The 23,455-nt window shown below is 42.5% G+C and overlaps 1 protein-coding gene across 4 annotated transcripts in view; it reads right to left on the bottom strand.

Annotated features, from left to right (window-relative positions):
- The window catches only part of ST6GAL2 (ST6 beta-galactoside alpha-2,6-sialyltransferase 2), a 264,406-nt gene that overhangs the window by 17,734 nt on the left and 223,217 nt on the right, over window positions 1–23,455 (bottom strand). For all 4 annotated transcript variants that reach the window (XM_074964472.1, XM_074964497.1, XM_074964487.1 and 1 more), the window contains 3 exons: window positions 8,901–9,903; window positions 3,716–3,813; window positions 1,329–1,430 (listed from right to left, as the gene is read on the bottom strand). In XM_074964472.1, coding sequence (XP_074820573.1) covers window positions 1,329–1,430; window positions 3,716–3,813; window positions 8,901–9,846 — 1,146 coding nt within the window. In that variant the 5' untranslated portion in view covers window positions 9,847–9,903. The remainder of the gene's footprint in view (window positions 1–1,328; window positions 1,431–3,715; window positions 3,814–8,900; window positions 9,904–23,455) is intronic.

The following is a 23,455-nucleotide window of genomic DNA, read 5'->3' as shown; positions in this document are numbered from 1 at the left end:
GAGTAATGGTCTCAAGTTGCAGTGGGGGAGGTTTAGGTTGTATATTAAGAAAAACTTTTTCACTATGAGGGTGGTGAAGCACTGGAATGCGTTACCTAGGGAGGTGGTGGAATCGCCTTCCTTTGAAGTTTTTAAGGTCAGGCTTGACAAAGCCCTGGCTGGGATGATTTAGTTGGGGATTGGTCCAACTTTGACCAGGGGGTTGGACTAGATGACCTCCTGAAGTCCCTTCCAACCCTGATATTCTATGATTCTATGACCAGCAGCTCTATGTTGACACTAAAGTACGAAAGCAGTCACCAAGCCGGCCTGGGTTGCTGGACATTTTCTTAGTGAGCCAGTCCTGAACTTGGGCTGCTCTGCTCCCTTCTACATGCATGTGCTCCCAATATGCAATTCACTCCAGTGCATAGAACCAACACAAGGCCTATCACCATTCACAAACCCGTGTTAAGTAATTAATTAGGGGTTAAATAGGTTTAGTGGAAAGAATTTCATTCCAAAACATCACATCGCTACAGCACCTCTCTGTCCCCACCAGCTGCAGCAGCTCCTGGAGGAGGCTGAAAGCACTCTGTCAGCTGCACTAAAGGGGGTTCACCTGATGAAACAGGCACACTTATCTCCAGCTGCAGCATGCTCAGCTCTATTGCTTCCCTGGGCTCCCACTGCTAATAGCCTCCTTTTCTACAGAGCCCCTCCAGAGACTGCAAGATGGATTTTTGGGGGGTGATGGTGACTGGAAACAAAGGGATTTGGGAGAGGAGGGCACCAGCAAATTAATTTGGAAGTCTGGGGACTTGTGAATAAATATATATGGGGGTGTGCTTGAGGGTCAATGGATTTGGAAGAGACTAGGGAAGTGTATTATGTATTTTTATTTAAGTGTAGGGTTTTTGTGGCGGGACATAGGGGAAGATGGAAAATACGGATGTGATGATTTACCTTAGCTCATGCCCCTCCACAAAAATCCAGCACTTTCCCTACCTGCCACACACAGCAATTTCTCCCATATTTATTATCTAACTCTCATTCTGAATACACAAAACAGTAAAACCTCACCCCAACTCCCTACCAATCCATCTGCCCTCAGTACCTCTTAAAGTAAGTAGTCTGCTCAGGTAGAAGTGAGGGCCATTCAAAAGACTGCCCAGTGAATATATATCTCCATATAGAAATGGTGTGCTTAGTTATAAGTACCACATTAAAATCTTGAGATCATTGAACTGACCGGTAGCTATGGGCTGTAGAATCAAACTATTCATTGCAAGTAACTTTGTCCACCGTTTTCAGCTGGTTGGGAGGAAATGAGCAAACTGAGGACTTACCACGTTCAGATTTGCAGAGTAAGGAGCAGGATCCCAGGCCACTAAAACAACATCTTTATATAATGAGCTGTCAATGAAGTGATGGTTTGGATTGGTGAGAATCTGCAAAGAAACACACACTCACACAAATGTTTTCAATGAAACCTGAGGAACATGAATCCTCTCCCCGCAAAAGAATAGCACTAGTAAATGCAAATGTGTACCAGAGTGAAGTCCAGGAACTCTATGAGCATCAAGCTTTTTGAAACATGGCGCATCAGTGGCAACACAGATACACATCCATGTTGTTGTTGGATGCTCAACAAGCCAACAAAAATGGTGGGGGAGGGAGAAAAGGGGGGTTATCATCAACCTTTTCTTGCTAAGGCCAAATGCAAGGGGTTTGGGTTTTTTTAAACATGTAAAAAGACTTGAGCCCACAGGAAGTACAAAAAGAATAATCAACTTCCCCAAGGCCTTCTCATCCCCCTCCACAGCTTCAGATGCTCCTAGTTATCTGGTGGCCCTGTGGATACACATAGGGTGTGTGCCCAGAAAATAGTCAGGAGTTCCTCTCTGAAATAAAAGCTTCCCTCAGGCACTTGTGTTACTTGAACCTTCAGTGAACTTTTATCAATTTTACATGTTAAGAGTTAAGCAGCACTCGTGCGTGTGTGAAGATTCAGTTCACTGAATTACAACTGTGTCCACAGTGGATCACCAGTAAGGAACATGTTACAGGCCCACCCAGAAGCCCACCAGTTGTGTGTGGACACAGCTATGTATTTTGGAAATTTAAAATTAAAGTATTACTAGCCCAAACTGCACATCGGAACCTTTTCTTGGGGAGCCAGCAACTTTCACAGGAGAGATGTGACTCCAGGATTCTACTTTGGTGCTCTGTTGTTTTTAGCTTAAATAATACAACTCAGATCCACTGCTGTCAATTGCCCTTCTGTTTCTCTCCAATACATCTTCTCCCTAATTCTTCTAGCCCACTGTGGCCTTCCTTTCATTCCTCCTGGCCCATCCTTTCCCTGAGCTGCTATTCCTTTGGCTCCTAAGCAGATCTTGCTGATCCCTGGGTCATCCAAACCCAGGGAGGATTGGGAAGAATGATTTCAACAGTGATTAAAACAGCATTAATTTGGCTCCAGCTGTTTTATTAATCTGAATTCCAGACAAATGAATTCAAAACTAATTGTCATTTCCCTTTAGATTTCAATGAGCCATATTTCCTTGAGAAAAATAATTTTATAGCCATAGAAGTATTTTCCCTACCACAAACTTTGAACTTAGATGACTTTTCATCAGGTTTCTACAATACCAGAAAAATCAGTCCAAACCACCACAGTATCCCTAACCTCCCATTTCTATGGGTAGTGCGCTTTTTAAAATACTGTGAACACTTGTCTTCAGAGTATAAGCTTATTAAGGCAGAGATCATGTCTTCTTTTAAGTTTGCTCAGCACCTACCACATTGGGGGCACTCCTAAAAACAAATAGTTAAGAAAAGGAATAATTTAACAGTAATGCTACTAAATTGAATTACGCAAGGTTTGCTATGACACAATTTTGAAAATGCAATAATAATAATTAAAATTTATATAGCATGTTTTATGTTCAAAACACTGTAAGGGCACTAACTAATTAAATCCTCACAATCCCCAGATGGGGAAACTGAAAGGAGAAAATGAAGTGGTTTGTCCAAGGCCAGAGCTTAGGAAATCAGTTTTAGCAGTTTTTGAAAATTGAAAAAAATACTTCAACCACAAGATGTCACTACAGCTCAACAAATGTTAACCTCTGTGGAGGAAAACTTTTTTCTGGTTATTTGAGGAAGTTCAGCTCAGATGCATTGTTTAGTTTTCACTGAGGTTTCTGTATTTTGTATACATTTCCAACTGGACTTACAAAGAGGTGCAGTGACTTGGCCTAGGTCATGCTCCAAGACAGCTCACTCCCAGGAAAAGGTGGGGTGGCGGTTTGTAATGGAAGATAGGGGAGTTCCAGGAGCCATGCTCCTAAGGGATCACGGGGACCCAGAAGCAGTATGGAGGCACAAATCCTCTGCAGTGATGACTCTGGCCTTAAGCAGGTACCCTGAGATCTCCAGGCTTCATCCAAAACTTTGCAAACCCATCCTTGATTTCTTTGTTTCAGGGAACTCTGTGATTCCAGACTCATCAAGTTTCCTGCCACTATGCAAGAATACCCTGTAGGGGAGAACTGACCCTGAATGTTTCATCAGTTCTACATCATTGTTATGTCATTGGTGTAAATCACTAGTTGCTCACCAGATTATCCAACCATCTTTGTCCTTAAAATGTTTGATTTCTAAGATGTTAATTAAGCAATGTTATATTGTATAGAAATAATAAACACATGAGTTCACAAAAGATTCTGACCTGAGAGTTAATGATGCGCATGGTCGTTTTATTTCCAACATCTTTTTCATAGCCACGTGTAGGAGCAGAATTAAATCTCAGAACTGCATCATGAGAATCTAAGGGCACAAAAGGGCTACATTTATATATTTCTTAGTAAGATAAAACAATCTAATTTCAAGGAAAATGGATTTGTAAATATTCCTAATCCTGGTATTCAGAGGATAAATATTCTACCATGAGGCAAAGCCAAAATCCTCTTTATCTGCCATATGTTACTACAATTGTTCAAATCCACTGGAAAAATATAGAACAATCCAATACTAATTTAACTTGCAATGCATATGCAGTGTAGTTGCAGCCATGTCATACCTCGCCCACCTTGTCTCTTGCAATGTATACAGATTTACCCTCACTGGATAAAATTAGGATGGAAAGGTTATTAGTCCACACAACTTTGCATATTATTTCTACTGCAATATATTAAAACAAATACTTCATGCAAAGATGCATTAAATTAGGTCAGTATGCAGCTGTGTAATGATCATCACTGCTTAGATACAGAGGTCTATAATAGGCTTATATTTTATAAAGCAGAATTCTGTCCCCCAAACCTGCAAATCCAACCTCATTCCCCAAATCAGTGCAGCTCTTGGGGAATCTGTGGGTGGGCAGAGCTGTCAGCACACAGGCCCGATTCCTCCACAGCAACTTTAGGGCCCTCTCTGGCTTCCCGGACCCTGGGCTCCAATAGGGCTGCACTGCTAGGGCTTTCACACAAACTGGAGTCGTGTAATTAGGAAGAGGAGCTCTGTATAAGAGACAACTGACTTTGGCCCCAATTCAGCAAAGTGGTCAACCATATGCTTATCTTTAAGCACATGCTTAAGTCCTATTGACTTCAGTTTAAGCACTTTGCTGGATTGAAGCTTGCATCTGTATTGTCTTTGTGAGTATTCCCTACTGCTTATGTAGATTTCAGAAGAGGTTGGAAGGGGGTGCAGAGGAACTATAAGAAAGGGGGTTAGTGAGAATGGCACTCCCACTACAGACACTACTCTCCTGCTTTCACACAAGTTTTGTCCCTAGGCCTATGGAGAGAGAGAGGATGATCTAGGCCAAAGCATGTTACCAGCCTCTTCTCATATGACAATTTAACTGATGAGTACAATGAGTTACTATAACAGTTATTAATTTAACTATATTTAAAATGCACCCATCCATAGCTCTGGGCACAGCTACAAAATCATTCAAAATGGAGCCCAGCATTCACTTTGCACACCAGTCCCACCCAAACGGACTCTCCCCTCTTCACCCAGGCCCTCTGCCTGGAAAAACAGTGGAGAGCTACTGCAATGCAACACATCCCAACTCTGAGGTCAACGGAGCTACTTGTGTGAATGTGAGATTCGGGACTGAGCCCTGCAAATCTGCAAGGTGCTGAGCACCTCAGCTTATGCTGAATCATGGAGCAGGTCCTCAAAGAATCAATCCTGAAGCACTTACATGAGAGGAAAGTGATCAGGAACAGTCAGCATGGATTCACCAAGGGAAGGTCATGCCTGACTAATCTAATCGCCTTCTATGATGAGATTACTGGTTCTGTGGATGAAGGGAAAGCAGTGGATGTATTGTTTCTTGACTTTAGCAAAGCTTTTGACACGGTCTCCCACAGTATTCTTGTCAGCAAGTTAAAGAAGTATGGGCTGGATGAATGCACTATAAGGTGGGTAGAAAGTTGGCTAGATTGTCGGGCTCAACGGGTAGTGATCAATGGCTCCATGTCTAGTTGGCAGCCGGTGTCAAGTGGAGTGCCCCAGGGGTCGGTCCTGGGGCCGGTTTTGTTCAATATCTTCATAAATGATCTGGAGGATGGTGTGGATTGCACCCTCAGCAAGTTTGCGGATGATACTAAACTAGGAGGAGTGGTAGATACGCTGGAGGGCAGGGATAGGATACAGAGGGACCTAGACAAATTGGAGGATTGGGCCAAAAGAAATCTGATAAGGTTCAATAAGGATAAGTGCAGGGTCCTGCATTTAGGACGGAAGAACCTAATGCACCGCTACAGACTAGGGACCGAATGGCTAGGCAGCAGTTCTGCGGAAAAGGACCTAGGGGTGACAGTGGACGAGAAGCTGGATATGAGTCAGCAGTGTGCCCTTGTTGCCAAGAAGGCCAATGGCATTTTGGGATGTATAAGTAGGGGCATAGCGAGCAGATCGAGGGACGTGATCGTTCCCCTCTATTCGACATTGGTGAGGCCTCATCTGGAGTACTGTGTCCAGTTTTGGGCCCCACACTACAAGAAGGATGTGGATAAATTGGAGAGAGTCCAGCGAAGGGCAACAAAAATGATTAGGGGTCTGGAACACATGACTTATGAGGAGAGGCTGAGGGAACTGGGATTGTTTAGTCTGCAAAAGAGAAGAATGAGGGGGGATTTGATAGCTACTTTCAACTACCTGAGAGGTGGTTCCAGAGAGGATGGTTCTAGACTATTCTCAGTGGTAGAAGAGGACAGGACAAGGAGTAATGGTCTCAAGTTGCAGTGGGGGAGGTTTAGGTTGGATATTAGGAAAAACTTTTTCACCAAGAGGGTGGTGAAACACTGGAATGTGTTACCTAGGGAGGTGGTAGAATCTCCTTCCTTAGAAGTTTTTAAGGTCAGGCTTGACAAAGCCCTGGCTGGGATGATTTAATTGGGGATTGGTCCTGCTTTGAGCAGGGGGTTGGACTAGATGACCTCCTGAGGTCCCTTCCAACCCTAATATTCTATGATTCTATGATTCCTTCTGGTACCAAGCAGGGAGGGGAGGCTTCTTGTACATCCCTGTGTGCCATGCAATGGCCTCACATAATCTGGCTCTAAAGATCTTGGCCCCTTCCACCTAAACATAAGTGACCTGATTTTTTCCCCCAGAAACATCAATGGGAGCTGCAGGCTCAGCACGTCTGAAAATTAAGCCCCTTATATTTAGGTGCCTAAATATGGATTTTAGGACCCTAACTTTAGGTGTCCAGATTTGAAAGTTTTGACCACAATCTTGTGACAAGGGGAGTTATACAGTTCACTGTGTGTTTGTAAACACATTTTAGCACAGCGTCTTAAAACTTCCAACATCCACTAGTGCTGGCTTTTATATCATGTGTAAAAACCTTTTCTTTAAAAGAAAAGTAAACTGGGGTGCAGTTTAACACTTACATTAGCTGCTTTTAAGAGAAGTGATTTTAAACCTTGTGAAATATTTTGAGGTATTCAGGATAAAGCTATAAAATGACTAACTGCTGCTCACATGTTAAGGGGAAAATAAAACCTCCCCATGACTTCACAACAAACTGTGATGCTGCCAAAACAGTTGTGTTTCCATTAAATAACATGACCTGCAATGCAAGTGTTTACAGTTGCAACATCTATCTTCCTTCAAAAACACCTATGATGAGAGTCCAAAAATCAAAAAGCAAATTAAAGTCTGTGACAGCATTTCTAATAGGAACACAGAAGAGGGAGCTAAAGGGCTACTAATAAAAAGTCCCTGTTATCCTCTGTTATCAATTTTTTGCTTCTGGAAAAGTATCTAGTTACAACCCTGATATGCGTATCACAAACTACGAGAAGGCGCATGCAACCTGGAGCTGCACCCCATGTCCTTCCATCAGCAGATCTCTCCCTTTCTAGATGGCCTCTCTTCGGGATTGAAAATCTGTGCCTCAGGAAGGAGAACCTTGGGGGCAGAAGGGCTGATGGCAGGGCCAGCATCACCGTTCTACCACATGCTATGTGTGCAGCGTGTTATATCCCCCACCCTGACTCCAGTGGAGCATTTCCAAATAGCTGGAGTGGGCATTAGAGCTGGTGCAGCAGAACAGAGGCCTTGCATGGGTGGCTCTAGCATTCAGCAGATCCCCAAAGACATACAGGTTCTGTGATCAAGCACTCCGCTAAGCCCCGACTGCCTGACAGAAAGTTCTGGAGGAGGCTTCTGAGGGGAACCTTAATTTTCATTCCCCCGTTCCTTCCCCACAGGCTTTTCCGATAGAGGGGTTTGAAATGTTAGATGAAGGCCTTACTAATGGTGGCATTTCAAACCTGTAACTTTTATTAGGACTCTTCCACTCAGGAGAGACACATCAGGTGAACATTCCCAATTAAAATGAAGGCTCCACAAGAATATGGAGTGAGTGGCATGAGGCTGCCATGACCAGAATAGTTATGAGGGAATGCTTAGTGCCATGGAGTCAAACGGGCACTAAAGGCACCACGATGTCAGGGTGAGCACCCAATACCACACTGAAAATACCTGTGCTGGTTTGAGACTCTGACACTAAAGGATTTTGCTTCATTTCAGTGACAGCACACAGTCGGAGGAAGGAATTGTTGAGCTATTTCACCTCAGAGGTTTCTAAATCAGTGGGACTTCTCATGAAATTGGGGGTTGCTCAGTTTTTATTTTAGCTGCAGGCTGGCAGGGCACTTGTGCTGTGCTGGAAGCCCAGTAGAGTAGTTTAATAATGACAGCGGTTCTAATAGATCACAGAGATTTAAGGGAAACCCGTGGCAAAGAGACAAAGCAGTAAGATGAAGCAGATACGAGGATGAGAAATCCTGGATGATGGGAGGAATTACTAGTGTACATCCAAAGATTTCTATAGAAAGTTGGGACAGATAATTCTTTGTCCTCCCGAAGCAAATGGAGGAAATTTGATGCATACATTTCTTCCTTCTCTTGATCCTTTTAACATACTATGATTATGTCATATCAGTAAAGAAATCCTAAGACAACAAACAAAACAAAAGCTTTTCCTTACAATGTACTAATGTATAGACAGAAATACAATGAATCTTTTAAAAATGAAAGCCTGAGAATAAATCTAACCTGTTAAGGAAGTAAACATGCATCATACCAATATGTAAAACTGTCACTGTTCTATTAAACTCAATGCATTCTTTGTGACCCAATCCATGATAAAATAAATAAAATGTCACCCTCTTAAAATGAATGACTACCATGGGCCTGATCTTCTCTCAGTTATACTGGTTTCATACAGGAATACTCCACTGAAGTCTATGGAGTTATATGGATGTAAAGCTGGGGAGAGAGAAGAATAAGGATCATCAGGCCTATCCCTGAAAAAGGATGGACCCTTTGATAGATGAACACACGCACAACACACACACTTATGAGTGAGAAGCATTTTCACCCACCTATTTCATCCCCTAGAGACGAGTTCAGTATTGCACCAGCAGACATAACTACGGCACAGCTTCCGAAGCCATGTGGATACAGTTTGCCCAGTGGAATTTGAGGAACGTGCTTTTCCCATCCAAGAGCTGAAAAGGGGGCCTCCTTGCCATCTATTGTTTTCACATGCACCCTGTCCTTGAGCTCACAGATGAGCTGGTCTCCTGTCAGTCTGGAGTTTCGTTTCCCTTTGAACCGCACCCCATGCTTGTTGGTGTTCAGATAGTCTTTCATAGCTTTCTGCAGGCGAGGGTTCAGCATCTTGGAGGAGACATCCCCTTTCCAAAGCCTATAAAGGACGGATTTTGACATTGTGGAATATAACCCATCCCAATCATCAGACTCATCAAACAGCTGGCTTCTCCTGTGTGTTGGGTTTCTTTTCTTTGTTCTTTTCTCATGGGTCCATTTTTCCTGTAAAACATTTTCCTTCTGATCATCCTCATTGGGAGAGATGAATTTCACTATCTCTTGAATGTTGCTGTGTTGCCGAGGCTGGCCAGCAGCAAATAAATAGTTGTCATCCCCTTGATAGAAAGCATTTTTTGATTTTCTCCCTATCTGGGAAGGAAAATACTCTTCTTCATTTTCAAAGCCATCTTCTAGATCAATCCACTTTTTAATGCTTCCGGTCCCCAAATTAAATGAATCTAAGAGCTCTTCGTTAAGAAGCACCTCGTTCCTATCTATGGTTTCGGAGGATGATGGGTCATGTATTGCTCCCATAATAACTCTCTGCTTGCCCTGAATGGGCACGAGCCTCTTCGTCTCAGTGTAAGAGAAGGAACTTGGAACTGGTTCAGCAGCGTTGCTATCTGTAAAATAGATGAAGATCACCAAGAAAAGGAGACCCCATGCAAATAGCCCAAACAGCATTAGTTGTTTCCATTGCTTCAAGTTAGGTTTCATGGCAATGCCTGTACCAACTCCTCTGTGCCTTGAAGTATTGGTGAAGGGGAATGAAACCTGAAAAAAATATCAAATATTAATCAAGAGCTGTTCTGAAAACAGAGAAAACGTAGAAGTATATTAACAAGTTCTGGGAAGAGTAGGCTCAGTGCATACACAGCAGCGTGGGAGTCTCAGGGGAAGAAAAACATAGGCACTCAGGGACACCATATAGGTGACACACTGTCTCCATCCACATGGTGACAGCTGCTGGCTACAGAAGTCGTCTCTGGTGGCCAGTTTATAGAGCAACATTGGAACCTGCTTTGGAGGAGGTCATTTACTTGTCGGCTTCTGCTGTACCCAATACACCAAACTTAATAATGTGCATTATGGAGAAAGTCCAGCTCCCTCCTCTGTGGCCATGGAAGGTTATGTGCAGTCAAACCACTATGATTCTTCTGTATAAATGTCAAGGAGTTACATAGACAGTACACATGGCCTCTACATGGCACAGAGCCTTGCTGTGCATAGGAGCTAGTGAGGGGAGGCAGGCTGGGATGGGGCCTTATTCATTTACATGGGATACCTCCATTTTATATGGTTAAATTATGCAAGTGGATGTACACACCGCTGCAAGTTGTTCTACAAACTATTCAGCAACATATTAGCCTCAGGCTGTGCTGTGGATAACTGTGTAACCTCAGCATGAATTTCAAATATGGATGGGTCTTACTGCAGACTTTGAGCCCAATTCTTCTCTCACACAGGTATAAATCAGAAATAACTCATGTGATGTCAATGGTGTAACACTGGAGGAAAGCCAGCACAAGTGAAAGGAGAATTAGGCCCACTACTCCTACAGAAACAGAAATCGGCTGCATGTAGTAATATGCTGGCGGCACATTTGTATTTTGAAGGACAAATTTCATTTGTCATAGAATAACATCGAGCACAGTGTATGTCTATTTCAGCTGTGTCACCTCATGCTTACACTACTACTTCTATGGCCTGATTATCCAATGTTGCACTGGTTTTACATTGATGTATTGCTACTGAAATTTTCCTCAGCTGGTGTAAATTGGTGTTGCGTCATTGCACCATCTGAACCATCTTATCTGGCCCAATGGCTTTAAAACCGGTGTAGTCCAGCAGAATATCAGGCCCTTTATATGCAAAACAACTGTCTTTTTCACATCCCCTGTACAACACATTCTGTGGTATTAGTGGAAAGAACACAGTGGATTTTTGTATGCCAAGAGTTAGCCAATTTCTAAAAGAGCGAACTTTTAGACAAGCCACTAAATATGCAGACAAAATCGGACAAGCCACTAAATATGCAGCTCAAGGATAGCAACACTTTTTTTTTACAAAAAAAATCAGGTATAGGCTCGGAAATTTGCACTTTACCCACAATGCTGGGATTGTGGAGGACTTTTAGGGACAAAATCCTGGAAATATGAAGTAAAATCTGAGTGACAGGACTTTACTCCAAGGAAGATACATTGCAGGGCTGATGGCTTGTCACAGACATTGGGATGCTCTTTACCACTGAGCTGACCAGCAACAGAAGAGCATATTATGGCAGGATGGGGCAGAGGATCAGCCCATACATCCAGACACACATGGGGAGGATGCAGTAATGCAAGTGGGGCTTTGCAGATGCTAAGACCCGGGGGTGCCAATCACCCAAGTTAACTGTGTAGTAAAGCTATTTCCTATTTTTCTAGTCTAGGCAAAGCCTCGAGCAGCAAAAGAGCAGCTGACTTGGGGCCTTACAAATGTCCAAGTAGAGACACAATATCACAGTGTCATAGCTGAGTGGCCAAGTTTCACTGCAAACAAACTTACTTCTAATACACAGAAGAAATTAATCAGTGTAACAGTGAACAGATAATTCCCATGCGCTGCAAACACTCAGCTTGGGTTATACAAAACACCTGGAAAAATACCTATTATGCAAACTGACCCATTTCCTACTCCCCCACTCTGTCGGTGCAAGATGAGTCTCTTCAGTATGTTCACGAGTGCTGTTTCCACTTTTAAAAGGCTCAAGGCTACTTCTGTCAGGAGACTGCTTACAGTATGATTGTTGTGTAACTTAGATCTGCACTGACGTTATTCTAACCTGCCCACTCAGCGTTCAAATGATTTGCATTTGTTAATCAGCATTCTTTGCCTGTCTGAACCACTCTCATCCCTTTTTATCATTTTCCCTGCTGGTTTCCATCCACCCTCCGCTTTTCAATGACTGCCTTCCGGACAGCACACATGATAAGTTACCCTTTGCTCATTCAGGTGTTCCTCTAGCTAAGTATACATTTCATGTTTGCAGTGTTGGTCCCAGAATATTAGAGAGATGAATGGGGGGGTGAGATAATGTCTTTTATTGGTCCAACTTTGGTGAAAGAGACAAGCTTTAAGGCTTACACAGAGCTTTGCTTCCGGTCTCAGAGCTCTGTTTAAGATCAGACAGCTGTCTCACCAGTAGAAATTGGTCCAGTAAAAGATACTACCTCACCCACTTTTTGTCTCTATACATTTCATGTAAGTTTCACAAAGGAAGTATCTTTCACAACCCTTCTAACAGTCCAGTTTTCAGAGGCTTAAGTCATTGAGGAAGAAGGCACTAACATTTTCCACTGATTTGTGAAACACATCTATTTAAAAATAATCCAGCATGAAATCTTACATATTTCTCATTTTCACTACATTTTATTACCAGAAGACTGTAAGAGGCAGAACAGTTTTGGTAGGCGTTAGCTTGTTTTTTTTTTTCAAAAAGCAACGGACATTTATACGGCTGTATAGTTGTTAACAATGCAAACAGAAGTAGTGACACATCAAGATTAAATCAGAAACCTTAGTAAAACATCAACAATTTACAGAACAGCCTTTGGATGTATAAGATCCTTTGCAAAGTTTTTATCCCATGGAACAGGAGGTCAGGCCCCAAACATGAAGGATACCAGGGATCTCATGGACACCTGGGCCATCCAGGTTAGTCTCTGTGCTTCTTCACCAACTCTGGGCTTCCAATAAGGCCACATATACACCCCATTCCCCCACAGTTAGCGTTGACTCCTGGCCACCACTACCCCAGTTAAAAGGGGAGCCACATGACACAAGTAATATAGCCCCAAGGAATACTTGCAAGTCCAGAGAGCCATCCGTCTGACCTGGCCCCCTCCACCAAGCATGCAGCTACCAACTCTCCACTCCTAGCAAATCCCCTCCCATCTCACAGATCCAGGCTTTGTGAGGTCTTGGGGAGGTAAGGAAGTAAGGCAGTGCAGATTTGTCCAGGACCCCTCCCTCCCCCACACACATTTTCCAGAGTAGAAGGGGTGGAACAGTCACACATGGAGGGGGTCTCTCTGTGAGCAGCTCTGAGGCTCATAACTGGGGCTGAATGATTTTTGTTTCTTGAAAATGAACATGCCAATTGTTGAGATGACAAAAATGCTGCATAGGAAACAAAAGATGTTTAGTAAAGACAGAAAAATAACACCAAGCTCATAGTATACGAATTAATCGGACTAAGGACTTCCGTGGATTTCCAGTACTTCTGTCCAGGCAGCTAGCTCATGATGCAAATCTCAGACTATAAAAGGAAATCTAGACCAGTCTCCATGTCTTCTCCTTGGTCCAATAAGTTCTAAATGTGCCACCCCAGATTTACCTACCCCCTTACTTACACACAGTGAGACTACTTGGGTATTAAGAGGCTACCCACACTGAGCAAGGCTGGCACAATGGAGAATATAGTTGAAGATAAGATAGTATCTTCTTCAGCAAAGGTAATAGTGTCCCTTTGGCAGCCCTGTAGCTCAAGATCTTATCTTGCTGCATCTCTCCTGAGCAGTGGACACTTCTAAGCATTAGCTGATGTCTAAGCTCCAACTCCTGTCTGGAGAGTTTTTGTCTTCAGCCAGTTTGCTTGCAGAAAAGCCAGTTGAAACTATATCTCGGTCAGAGGGTCATTTATTGATTTAATAAAATACTAACAATGTATGGACAGCAAAAGGCAAAACCATGTATATTTTTTAAATTTCCAGAAAATGACCCTAATTCTCAATCAAAATTAAATCAAGCACCATTCTTCCAATGAAAGCAGCAGTCTATGGGAGGCGTAACTTTGTTCTGCTAAGATTCAAGTGACTGGTGTGCTGCCTCTCTGCTGTAACTCCCATTGTTTCGTAAAAAGGAGCACTTTCAGTTTTTCTAAGCCAGGCCTCCTGACTATTTATTAAACTGAGAAGAGATGGGTGAAGGAGATCCCTTTGGAACATTCCTCCCTTTCAAGGCTGCCTATTGTTAAATTAATCTGCATAGACCCTAGCAGCTAAGAGGTCGGCATGGTTCAAGTTGATGTTCTAAGTTTTGCACTGTTATGTTAAACAGGGTTTTTCTTGGCTGCAGTTTTACAAAGAGCAGGTCACCTTGGGGTTATTTGGGATACTGAATGTTAGTTGCAGGCAGACATTCCCAGGGTGCTGGAAATCAGACTAGAGTTTATTTCACGGAAACCTTACGTAGCCCGAGTAGATAGGATGTGCTGCTTTAGTCAACTAATTCCATGGTATTAAGAAACCTCTGTCACGAGTCAAGACAGCTGGAGGCTGCAATTCTAGGGTAAACGCCACGCACCCTTATTTTTTAGCATTATCTCACTATTGCTACATAGGCCTGTACAGTATGCAGCAAAACTGACAGACCCCTGCAGATGGTGTCTGCCAAATATATATATTGGTTTGTTTATGGCATAGGAACTTGTCTATTGGCTATAATTAGGCCTTCTAATTAATGAATCGCTCTTGGACAGCCTCATATTTACCAGATAAGTCAACTGTATTGAATTGGCAGCTTTACACCACCCGTGGGTTCCACAAGTAGAATCCCCAACTGGCTGTTTAAACCAGCTTTCCATCCTCGTCCTGATGCCACAACAGTACAAAGAATACAGAGAAGAGCCAAAAATCAGCTGAGATATTATATAGATCATCCTCATTTCAAATAGGCTTCCTGGAAAACATTATATAGTATATAATAGTACCTACTGATGTTTCTAAAAAACAGCATGTTATTTGTCTAATCAACAGAAACTATCAGTATGTGTTAGCAATATACAGCTGCTGAAAGTGTCAGTTACCTCTAGAAATCTAGACTTCTAGATTGATTAACTTCTAGAAATGAACTTCAGCATTACCACACTGTTACACACAGTCCTGAAAGAGATCCATTTCTCAGCTTGTCACAACAGTACCTGGTAAGGGCCCAAACCTGCAACTCTCACTCATGTGAGTAGTATTTACACATAAACAGTCCAGTCTCACTGATCTCAGGCCCTAAAGTAGCATGTTATTTTGTTTCAATTTGCTCTAGTCTGACATTTTTTATTTCCCTTCGCCTATCATGAATTGGAATAGAGATTATTGTTAACGTTTATTTATAGTGTAATAGTGCCCAACAGCTCTGATTAGCATCAGGGTCCCATTGAGCCAGGAGCTGTACATACCTAATTATCTACGTGCAGTCCCTGCCCCAAAGATCATAAACCTAAAAGGCAAACTAAACAAAAGATGGGGATAAGGGTGAAACATACAAGTAAAGCAATTGTGTTGATGGGTGTGTGCTTTGTTAGCTCTTCTTCTATTTATTCAGTTATATTGTTCTTTTTATTGAGAGGGACCACAGTAAAGTGAGAGAGAATGGCAGGAAGGAGGGAACTCAGATGAAAGGAATAGGAAAAGAGGAAGGAAAGGGGATATTGAGGGTCAGAGAGAGGACAGAAGGAAGGAAGGGCTAGAGTAGAGCATTTTAATGGGGTCGCCAAGGCTGGCATTAGACTTGCTGGGGCCCGGGATCAAAGCTCGAGCTCCAGCGCCTGGGGCCGGGCCAAAGCCCAAGCCCCAGCCCCATCACTCAGGGCCGGGGCCGAAGCCAGAGGGCTTCAGCCCTGGGTGGCGGGGCTCAGGTTACAGGCCCCCTGCCTGGGGCTGAAGCCCTTGGGCTTTGGCTTTGGGCCCCCTGCCCGGGGTGGCGGTCTCGGTCTCTGTCCCTCCTCCTGGGGTCGTGTAGTAACTTTTGTTGTTGGAAAGGGGTCGCGGTGCAATGAAGTTTGAGAACCCCTGAGCTAGAGAACAGCACAGAGTGAAGCTGGCGGCACACAGACTGTGAAACAGGCAGCCAATGAGACAGAAAGCGTTCACAGTTTCAGCTGGGAAAAAAAAAAAAAAACAGCCCACATCCAGGAAGTGTGACACCTGGGGATGGGAGAAGGGCATGATGTGTCTCTGCTGGGCTTCTTCCTGTCCTGCTGCCGCCACCAGTTGCACTGGGGGAGTTCCTGCTGCTCTGGAGCAAGGCTGGCTTCACCCATGTGTGTCCTACTCTGCTTTCCTTTAGCTTATGTCGTTTGGGAAAAGGAGGCCACTGATGCCTTAGGAATCCCCACATTACAGTCTGGGTGAATTGCAGGACTCTAGCTATGCGTCTCCCTGCCACTCCCAAAGGGCTGGCTCAATCCCAAGGAGGTGCTTCACTGGTCCCCACAGCCCATGTGTATGAGGAAGGGAGAAATCACTGGGCCTGGTGGGTAAAGCATGCCCCTTTTATTTCTACTATTCTATTAAATCAGATTTCCTCCTTGCTCTGAGTTCTGTGATGGACTTGTTGGTCTGTATTTGAAACAGAATGCATACTTTTTATCATAAGCCTCATAGGAGTGTTATTTGACACACAGTAGTAACTGTTGATGAGAGAGGAAATTCTAAAATACAAGTGCATTGGCACGGTGTGACCAATCATTTAGAACACAAGCAGGAAACTGTACCCATTTTCAATCCTCTCTGATTTTCTGTGAAACTGATTCCCCCTGCCCACTCCTTTCAATTTAGAGAAGTTAATGAATTTCTTTTCTCCTGCAAAACCGCAGTTCAAAGCGGCATGCTCCTGTATTCTGACCTCAGGCTTAACCAAGCATGACTACAGGAATCTTCTATAGCATTGCAGCTAGAAATATAGAGGGAGGGAAATAAATGGCCCATTCAAGAAAAGGAAAATACTCAACCAGCATATTTTTTTAGGGATAGCTTTAGATATGTGTTTCTGCAGAAACACATCATTTAACAAAAGAAAGGAAGTGTTTTGAGTTTGTTTGTTTTAAGCTTGACAGGATGAACAATTTGCAGTCTCACCAAATCATACAAACCACAGTGACGACTCACCAGAAAAAATGTTTTAAGTCTTTGTGCAGTTCTACACGGTATGCAACAGCTCATTTTATTTCTGCTTTCAGCCAGGTTAAAATAAAAGGCTTCTTTTCTTTGCTCTATAAAGGTTTGTAGTCGCTGTATGACTCTAACTTAACACAGCAGTTATCGCAGCACAAAATAGAACTCTAAATTGCTTCCTGGAAGAGGGAAATGTTTATGCTCACAATCATATGAACACAGTAATCATGGTTCCAAAAGTTATTTAAACATTATTACAAAAACTTAGCCCAAACTCACATCTGTTATCTAAGCAGGAATGGTTTGAAGAGTTTGATTTTCCATTTGAAGTCTATAATGCTCTTGACATTTTTCCTTCCTTTAAACTGTCAGAATATAATGGTAAATTCTACACCTCCAGAATAAATCTCTATTGTATACTCCAGTAATGTATGAACTGTAGCACTTTGTTTTTTTTAAATCTTGGATTTCAATTATATTCACATTTAAACTTGCCGTTTTCCATTGGTACTAGAAAGGAAACAAGACCTTGTTTTAAAATGAACGTTAAAAATATGAAGTGTGGTAAAAATAATTCTCATTTCTTAGTTCTATCTTTAGGCTAAATAATACTTGCCTTACACAAGCATATCTTTAGCAGTATAAGGGACTACTCACACAAGAAGTAAATTCAATTGATCCTTCTTTAACTGTATAATGTAATTTATTGAACTATAAAGAGCATTTGAGTCTTCACCATTATAATTAATGTTTTATTTATATACACACACATGCACATATGTATATACAGTCTTCCTTACAAACTTACTTCGTCTGGGCTGAAAGTTGGAATGAAAGATTTCATCCTGCGGGAAAGATTGCCAAACTAAAGAATAAAATCAGTTTGGCCCATTTTAGATAAGTATAATCAAAAATTGAAGTTTTCTAGAATGACATATATTCATTTTTCTTTTGCATATTTAAAAAAGACTACAGACTTTAACATGCCAACATTGCTGATGACAAGCCAACCAACACTAGCTAGATGTTTTGTTTGGCTTTATAAAACAAAATAATGTGGTATTAATGCATTTTCTCCATTCTGGCACTGTTGTGTGCATAGCTCAGTGATTTACTACTTTAGACCAACTTTAGATCAACAGATCTTTTCTTCTGTATGTAATCTGATACTAACCACCGGACTTGGCCATGAATTCTACCTGTTTGGAAACTTTGCAGCTATGCAGGAGGTCTAAGCATTATCATCATTCAAACAGTGTGAGGAACCTTGTAAATTAAATGAAGATTATGAGTCTGATTCTCTCCTGCCTTGCACATTGTATAGTCATTTACACGTGCATGCCGTAGATATAAAACATTGCCATTCTGAACTTTTAGCACTTTATATTCACTTTGCATACATGTGAATATGCAATATGCAAGGCAGTACAGAATCAGGCCCTGTCAAGGTTTCTTCCCCTCTCTGAACTCTAGGGGACAGATGTGGGGACCTGCATGAAAAACCCCCCTAAGCTTATTTTTACCAGCTTAGGTTAAAACTTCCCCAAGGTACAAACTATTTTACCTTTTGTCCCTGGACCTTATTGCTGCCACCACCAAGCGTCTAACAAAAACAACAGGGAAAGAGCCCACTTGGAAACGTCTTTCCTCCCAAAATCCCCCCAAGCCCTACACCTCCTTTCCTGGGGAAGGCTTGACAAAAATCCTCACCAATTTGCATAGGTGAGCACAGACCCAAACCCTTGGATCTTAAGAACAATGAAAAATCAATCAGGTTCTTAAAAGAAGAATTTTAATTAAAGAAAAAGTAAAAGAATCACCTCTGTAAAATCAGGATGGTAAATACCTTACAGGGTAATCAGATTCAAAACATAGAGAATCCCTCTAGGCAAAAACTTAAGTTACAGAAAGACACAAAAACAGGAATATACATTCCATTCAGCACAACCTATTTTATCAGCCATTTAAACAAAACAGAATCTAATGCATATCTAACTAGATTGCTTATTAACCCTTTACAGGAGTTCTGACCTGCATTCCTGCTCTGGTCCCGGCAAAAGACAACACAGAGAGAGAGAACTTTTTGTTTCCCCGCCCTCTAGCTTTGAAAGTATCTTGTCTCCTCATTGGTCATTTTGGTCAGGTGCCAGCGAGGTTGTCTTAGCTTCTTAGCCCTTTACAGGTGAAAGGGTTTTTCCTCTGGCCAGGAGGGATTTAAAGGTGTTTACCCTTCCCTTTATATTTATGACAGGCCCTTTGAAAACAATGGCATTATATTGGTGAAAAACTGGTGTAAGCAAGTCTTTCTGGACTGCAAAATTAGCCTGGTTAGTCACTTTTGCTGTGAAATTTAAAAGAAGGGTCCTAACTGTTCCCATGCTAGTTTTGCACCTCAGTAATTCTATAATTTACTCCTGATTTACACCAGTATAACTGAGACCAGAATCAGGTCCCAGGTGTATTTTTAGATCCATAAGCCAGTGCAGAAGATCTGTTAAACAGTAAATATATTTCTTCTAAAGCCTTAAATTGTAAGCTCTTTGACTGTCTTTTTGTTCTGTGTTTGTACAGCACCTAACATAGTGGGGTCTGTGTCTGTGATTTAGGGCTCTCAGGAACTACATTAATACAAACAGCAACAACTTTTGATCGAGGCTGTTTGTGTGCCTCTACCTCTCGAGGAAAGGCTCAATTTAAATAATGACTGAAGTCGGAAGCCAGTCAGTTTACGTAGAATATATTCCCCTTCTCCTATTATCCCAACAGGTAAAATTCTCCAGTTTCATGCAACATTTGTTAGCACGTGTTTCAAATGTTGTGTCTTTTTGGTTTTCAGCCAATAAGTAGATCTATGAAATACCATTCGCTTCACTTGAACATGTCTCTCTAATCACCTTTAAGTAACAAGGATAAGCAAATTCTGCTTAAGACGTTTTCCTCATGAAGGGAAGGGGAAGCGAAGACACGCAGCTGGTGGGCAGTTTGCTTCAAGCCCAAAGACAACCCCTATTCCCAGATGCTGCCCCTGGGCCCTGCTTGGGATTCTGTCCTTCATATCAGCTAGCAGATGTTAGATACATTTGAAGTTCTCTTCTCCTCTCTCTCCCCCGACCCAATCCCTTACGCTCCTGTAAACAGATCTCTCAGAGTAGGCTTATTGTGTTATAATTTGAACTATATCTGAGGGTCACCCCATCCCAAAACCACCGGCCAAGATTTATTTAGTAATGGTCCGTCACAGTGGCGATATAATAATTACCCGGCAGGAGAGAGCTGGGGTGTGTGTGTGTTACACTGTGATAAAAAGTATCCACGGTAATACAGCTGGTTGTCCAAAAAAAGAAAAAACAAACAAACAAAAAACAAGGATTTTATTTAAACCAGAACAAATGGAACAGGATTCCACCGACCTACAACAACATTAAATAGATGAATATATATAATAAAAAAAAATTAATGGTTCAAATACACATACACACACTCTCACTTACTACTAAGTGTACTTAACTAACGATAACTCTCTAAATAAATAAATAAATCTATATCTATCTCTATATGCACAGGCTGTTATCTTATAGGTCATCATAAGTTTGTTCAAGGTTCCTCTTTCCCCAAATTTCTCACTGGGTGCTAACACCCAAGTCTGTCTTTGAGTTTCAAGCACCCTTGTGACTTCCTGAAGAGATGGATTCAACTCCAGGGATGCTTGCGGTGGGGGGGGGGGGTCGGGGGAGGGTTGCTGAGCACTAGACCAGACCCACTGGATCTGAAGGACCTTTGGTTCTCCTGTTCTGGATGTCTGGGACAACATGACTCAATGATAGGAGATGACTGGAACCGATGCTCAGGAACAAACAGGAACGAATGCTCAGGAACACACCATCACACATGGACTGACTTGACCAGCCAGCCTTAAACTAAAGAGACCCTCATCTGCGGTCTGTCCTGCTCAAAACTCAGTCTCTCCACTTACTCTCGGTTTCTCTCAGTCACTCCCAGTTTTTCTCAGTTTACTCACAGACTCTCTCGCTCAGACTCCACACTGGCCTGCCTTTGTCCCTCAAACGTTCCCTTCTCCTCCAACTTGCACTTCCCCTTCATCTCAGGGGCGGGGTCACCTTCTTTCCATAGAAAACAGATGATACATTCACCCTGAACACACCCTAAATTATATATCCCCATAAAGGGTGGAGTCCCTTTACAATATCTACACAGAGAGGGATCTCCTGGAAGCTAAAAGTGTTAGGTTTCCACTGCTCAAACCTTGCCCCAGCCTGCCCATCCTCCATCTTCTTTTCCGGGTCCTCCTCTCTTGAATAGTTCTTAGGGCTAGATTCGCAAAGGAACTGAGATGTCTAACTGCCACGTTAGATGCTTAAATCACAGATTTTAGCTCCACTGGTATTCACAAACCCCCTGATCAGCTTCTGTCGAATCCTGTAGGCTCCTAAACTTTATTCTGTAAAACAGGGGTAGTCAATTATTTTTTATCAAGTTCCAAATTTCTTGGTCAAGGTCTAGATTCCAGAGAAAATAATAAAAAGAATAATAATGGTAATAATAAGTAAATAAAAAAGATTTCAGGGTCCATTCAAAAGCATCTGGCGGTCCAAATATGGACCACGGTCCACTTATTGACTACCCCAGCTGTAAAAGTTTCCTAGGCACCTATGTTTCTGTCTCTCTGAATATGTATTGCTGCCTCACTCTCAGCATCCAGATACCTATCTCCTGCCTAAGCCCCAATGCAATGCACGAACTTGGAGAAGACAGAGAATTCCTCTGCCTAACTTGCCTCCGGGGCCTGGTCTGGTAAATGTGCCCAGACCACACCTAATTCCATACAAAATGGCTGAACGCATAGGAGGAAAGAAGGAGGATGACCTCCCTCAGAACTTTTACCGCAGTGGTTAGGGTACTCACTTGGGATAAGGGAAAGAAGGGATTTGAACAGGAATCTGCCACCTCTCAGGTAAGTGAGGTTGACCTTTTCCTCCAAAAAAAGGTCACAGCTGAGAATCCCAAGCAGAGGTAGTTCCCTCCCTCCAGCCCTGATTCAGGCACCCAACTTCCTGAGAGAGGCAGAATTTAGCATACACCCATCTCCTTGGCATCTCCCATTGGCTAGCTTAGGTGGGAAACTGCCTAGCACGTTGGCTTTTGTGAATCCCATTCTTAGGTACCTGTCACCGTCCCTTCGTTAGAAGCCTGAGTGCCTACCTCTAGCTTTGTGAATCTCAGTGAGTTTCTAAGCACCTGAAAGTTAGACATTGGGATGCTGAATGTCTCAACACCTAAATCCTTTTGTGAATCTACCCCACTGCCTACCTCTGTTAATTCTTCTTCTCCTCCTTCTCACAAAGCATCTTTACAGAAACAAGGACAAGTACCGCACCACCATTCATTCTTGTCCATGACGTCTTCCTCCATTAAGTTCAGCGTGGTCATGTCCCAGCCTCTGACATCCTGCCATCTAGGCTTATCTACACATGGAAGTTATTCCAGAATAAGGTAGACTGTGAATTTAAAGTGGGATACTCCATGTGTAGACACTCTTATTCTGGAATAAATATGCCTTTTTATTCCTGAATGGCTCCATGTGTAGAAAAGCTCTTAGCTGGAAGGTGAACAACTGAAAAAGCATGAAGACTCAACTACCCTCTGGCCTCTAAAGGTGGTCCTTCATGGTCACAGCTAAAACACATTGGCAGAGCCAAGTGTTGGGAGGCTTGCTCACCCCTGCCATTGACCATACTGTACCTGTTCTGGTAAGAAGACTATATGTCCTTCATGCTTCTCAAGTACCAAACTACCTTCAAAAATATACTATCCATTGCATGGATTTGAAATTGTTGTTTTAGTGCCAACAATGTTCACGGCACTTCAATGATGTCTTTAAGTAGAATTTAAGGATATACATGCAGTGACACAGAGTTCCTCCAACACAGATGCACATGCCACCAAAAAACCCTCTGTTTCATGCTTCTATGAAGTCTAGCTTCTTATAAGCACAATCAAAATGACTGGACAGAGGGTCCAGAAGAAGAGCTCCAGGAATTTTAATCTATGTATGATACATAGTGATCTTGAAAAAACATTATCTTGAATAATTTACTTTTCAATATTTCACGTTTAGTTTTTGTGGCCCTGATTTTTCATAATAAATGTCCATCAGGCAACATTAGGCCCAGGCGAGGAGGATACACTCTGAAGCCTGTGTTTGACATTTGACATACAGCCTACAGCTTATATTTAGCCATAGATTCTGGATGAACAATGACTAGGTATCTGAGCAGTGTAAGTCCTCATAAGTCTGGAATGCCCCACCTCTGTAAAACCTATCTGACAAGTAAAGAGAGAGATCCAAACTGGTCTATATCCACTATTTGGCTCAT

The sequence above is a fragment of the Natator depressus genome, chromosome 1 (assembly GCF_965152275.1).
Source record: "Natator depressus isolate rNatDep1 chromosome 1, rNatDep2.hap1, whole genome shotgun sequence".
In the NCBI taxonomy this organism is placed as follows: Eukaryota; Metazoa; Chordata; order Testudines; family Cheloniidae; genus Natator; species Natator depressus.
The sequence above is the reverse complement of the archived record's forward strand: the minus strand, read 5'-3'. Positions and strand labels throughout refer to the sequence as shown.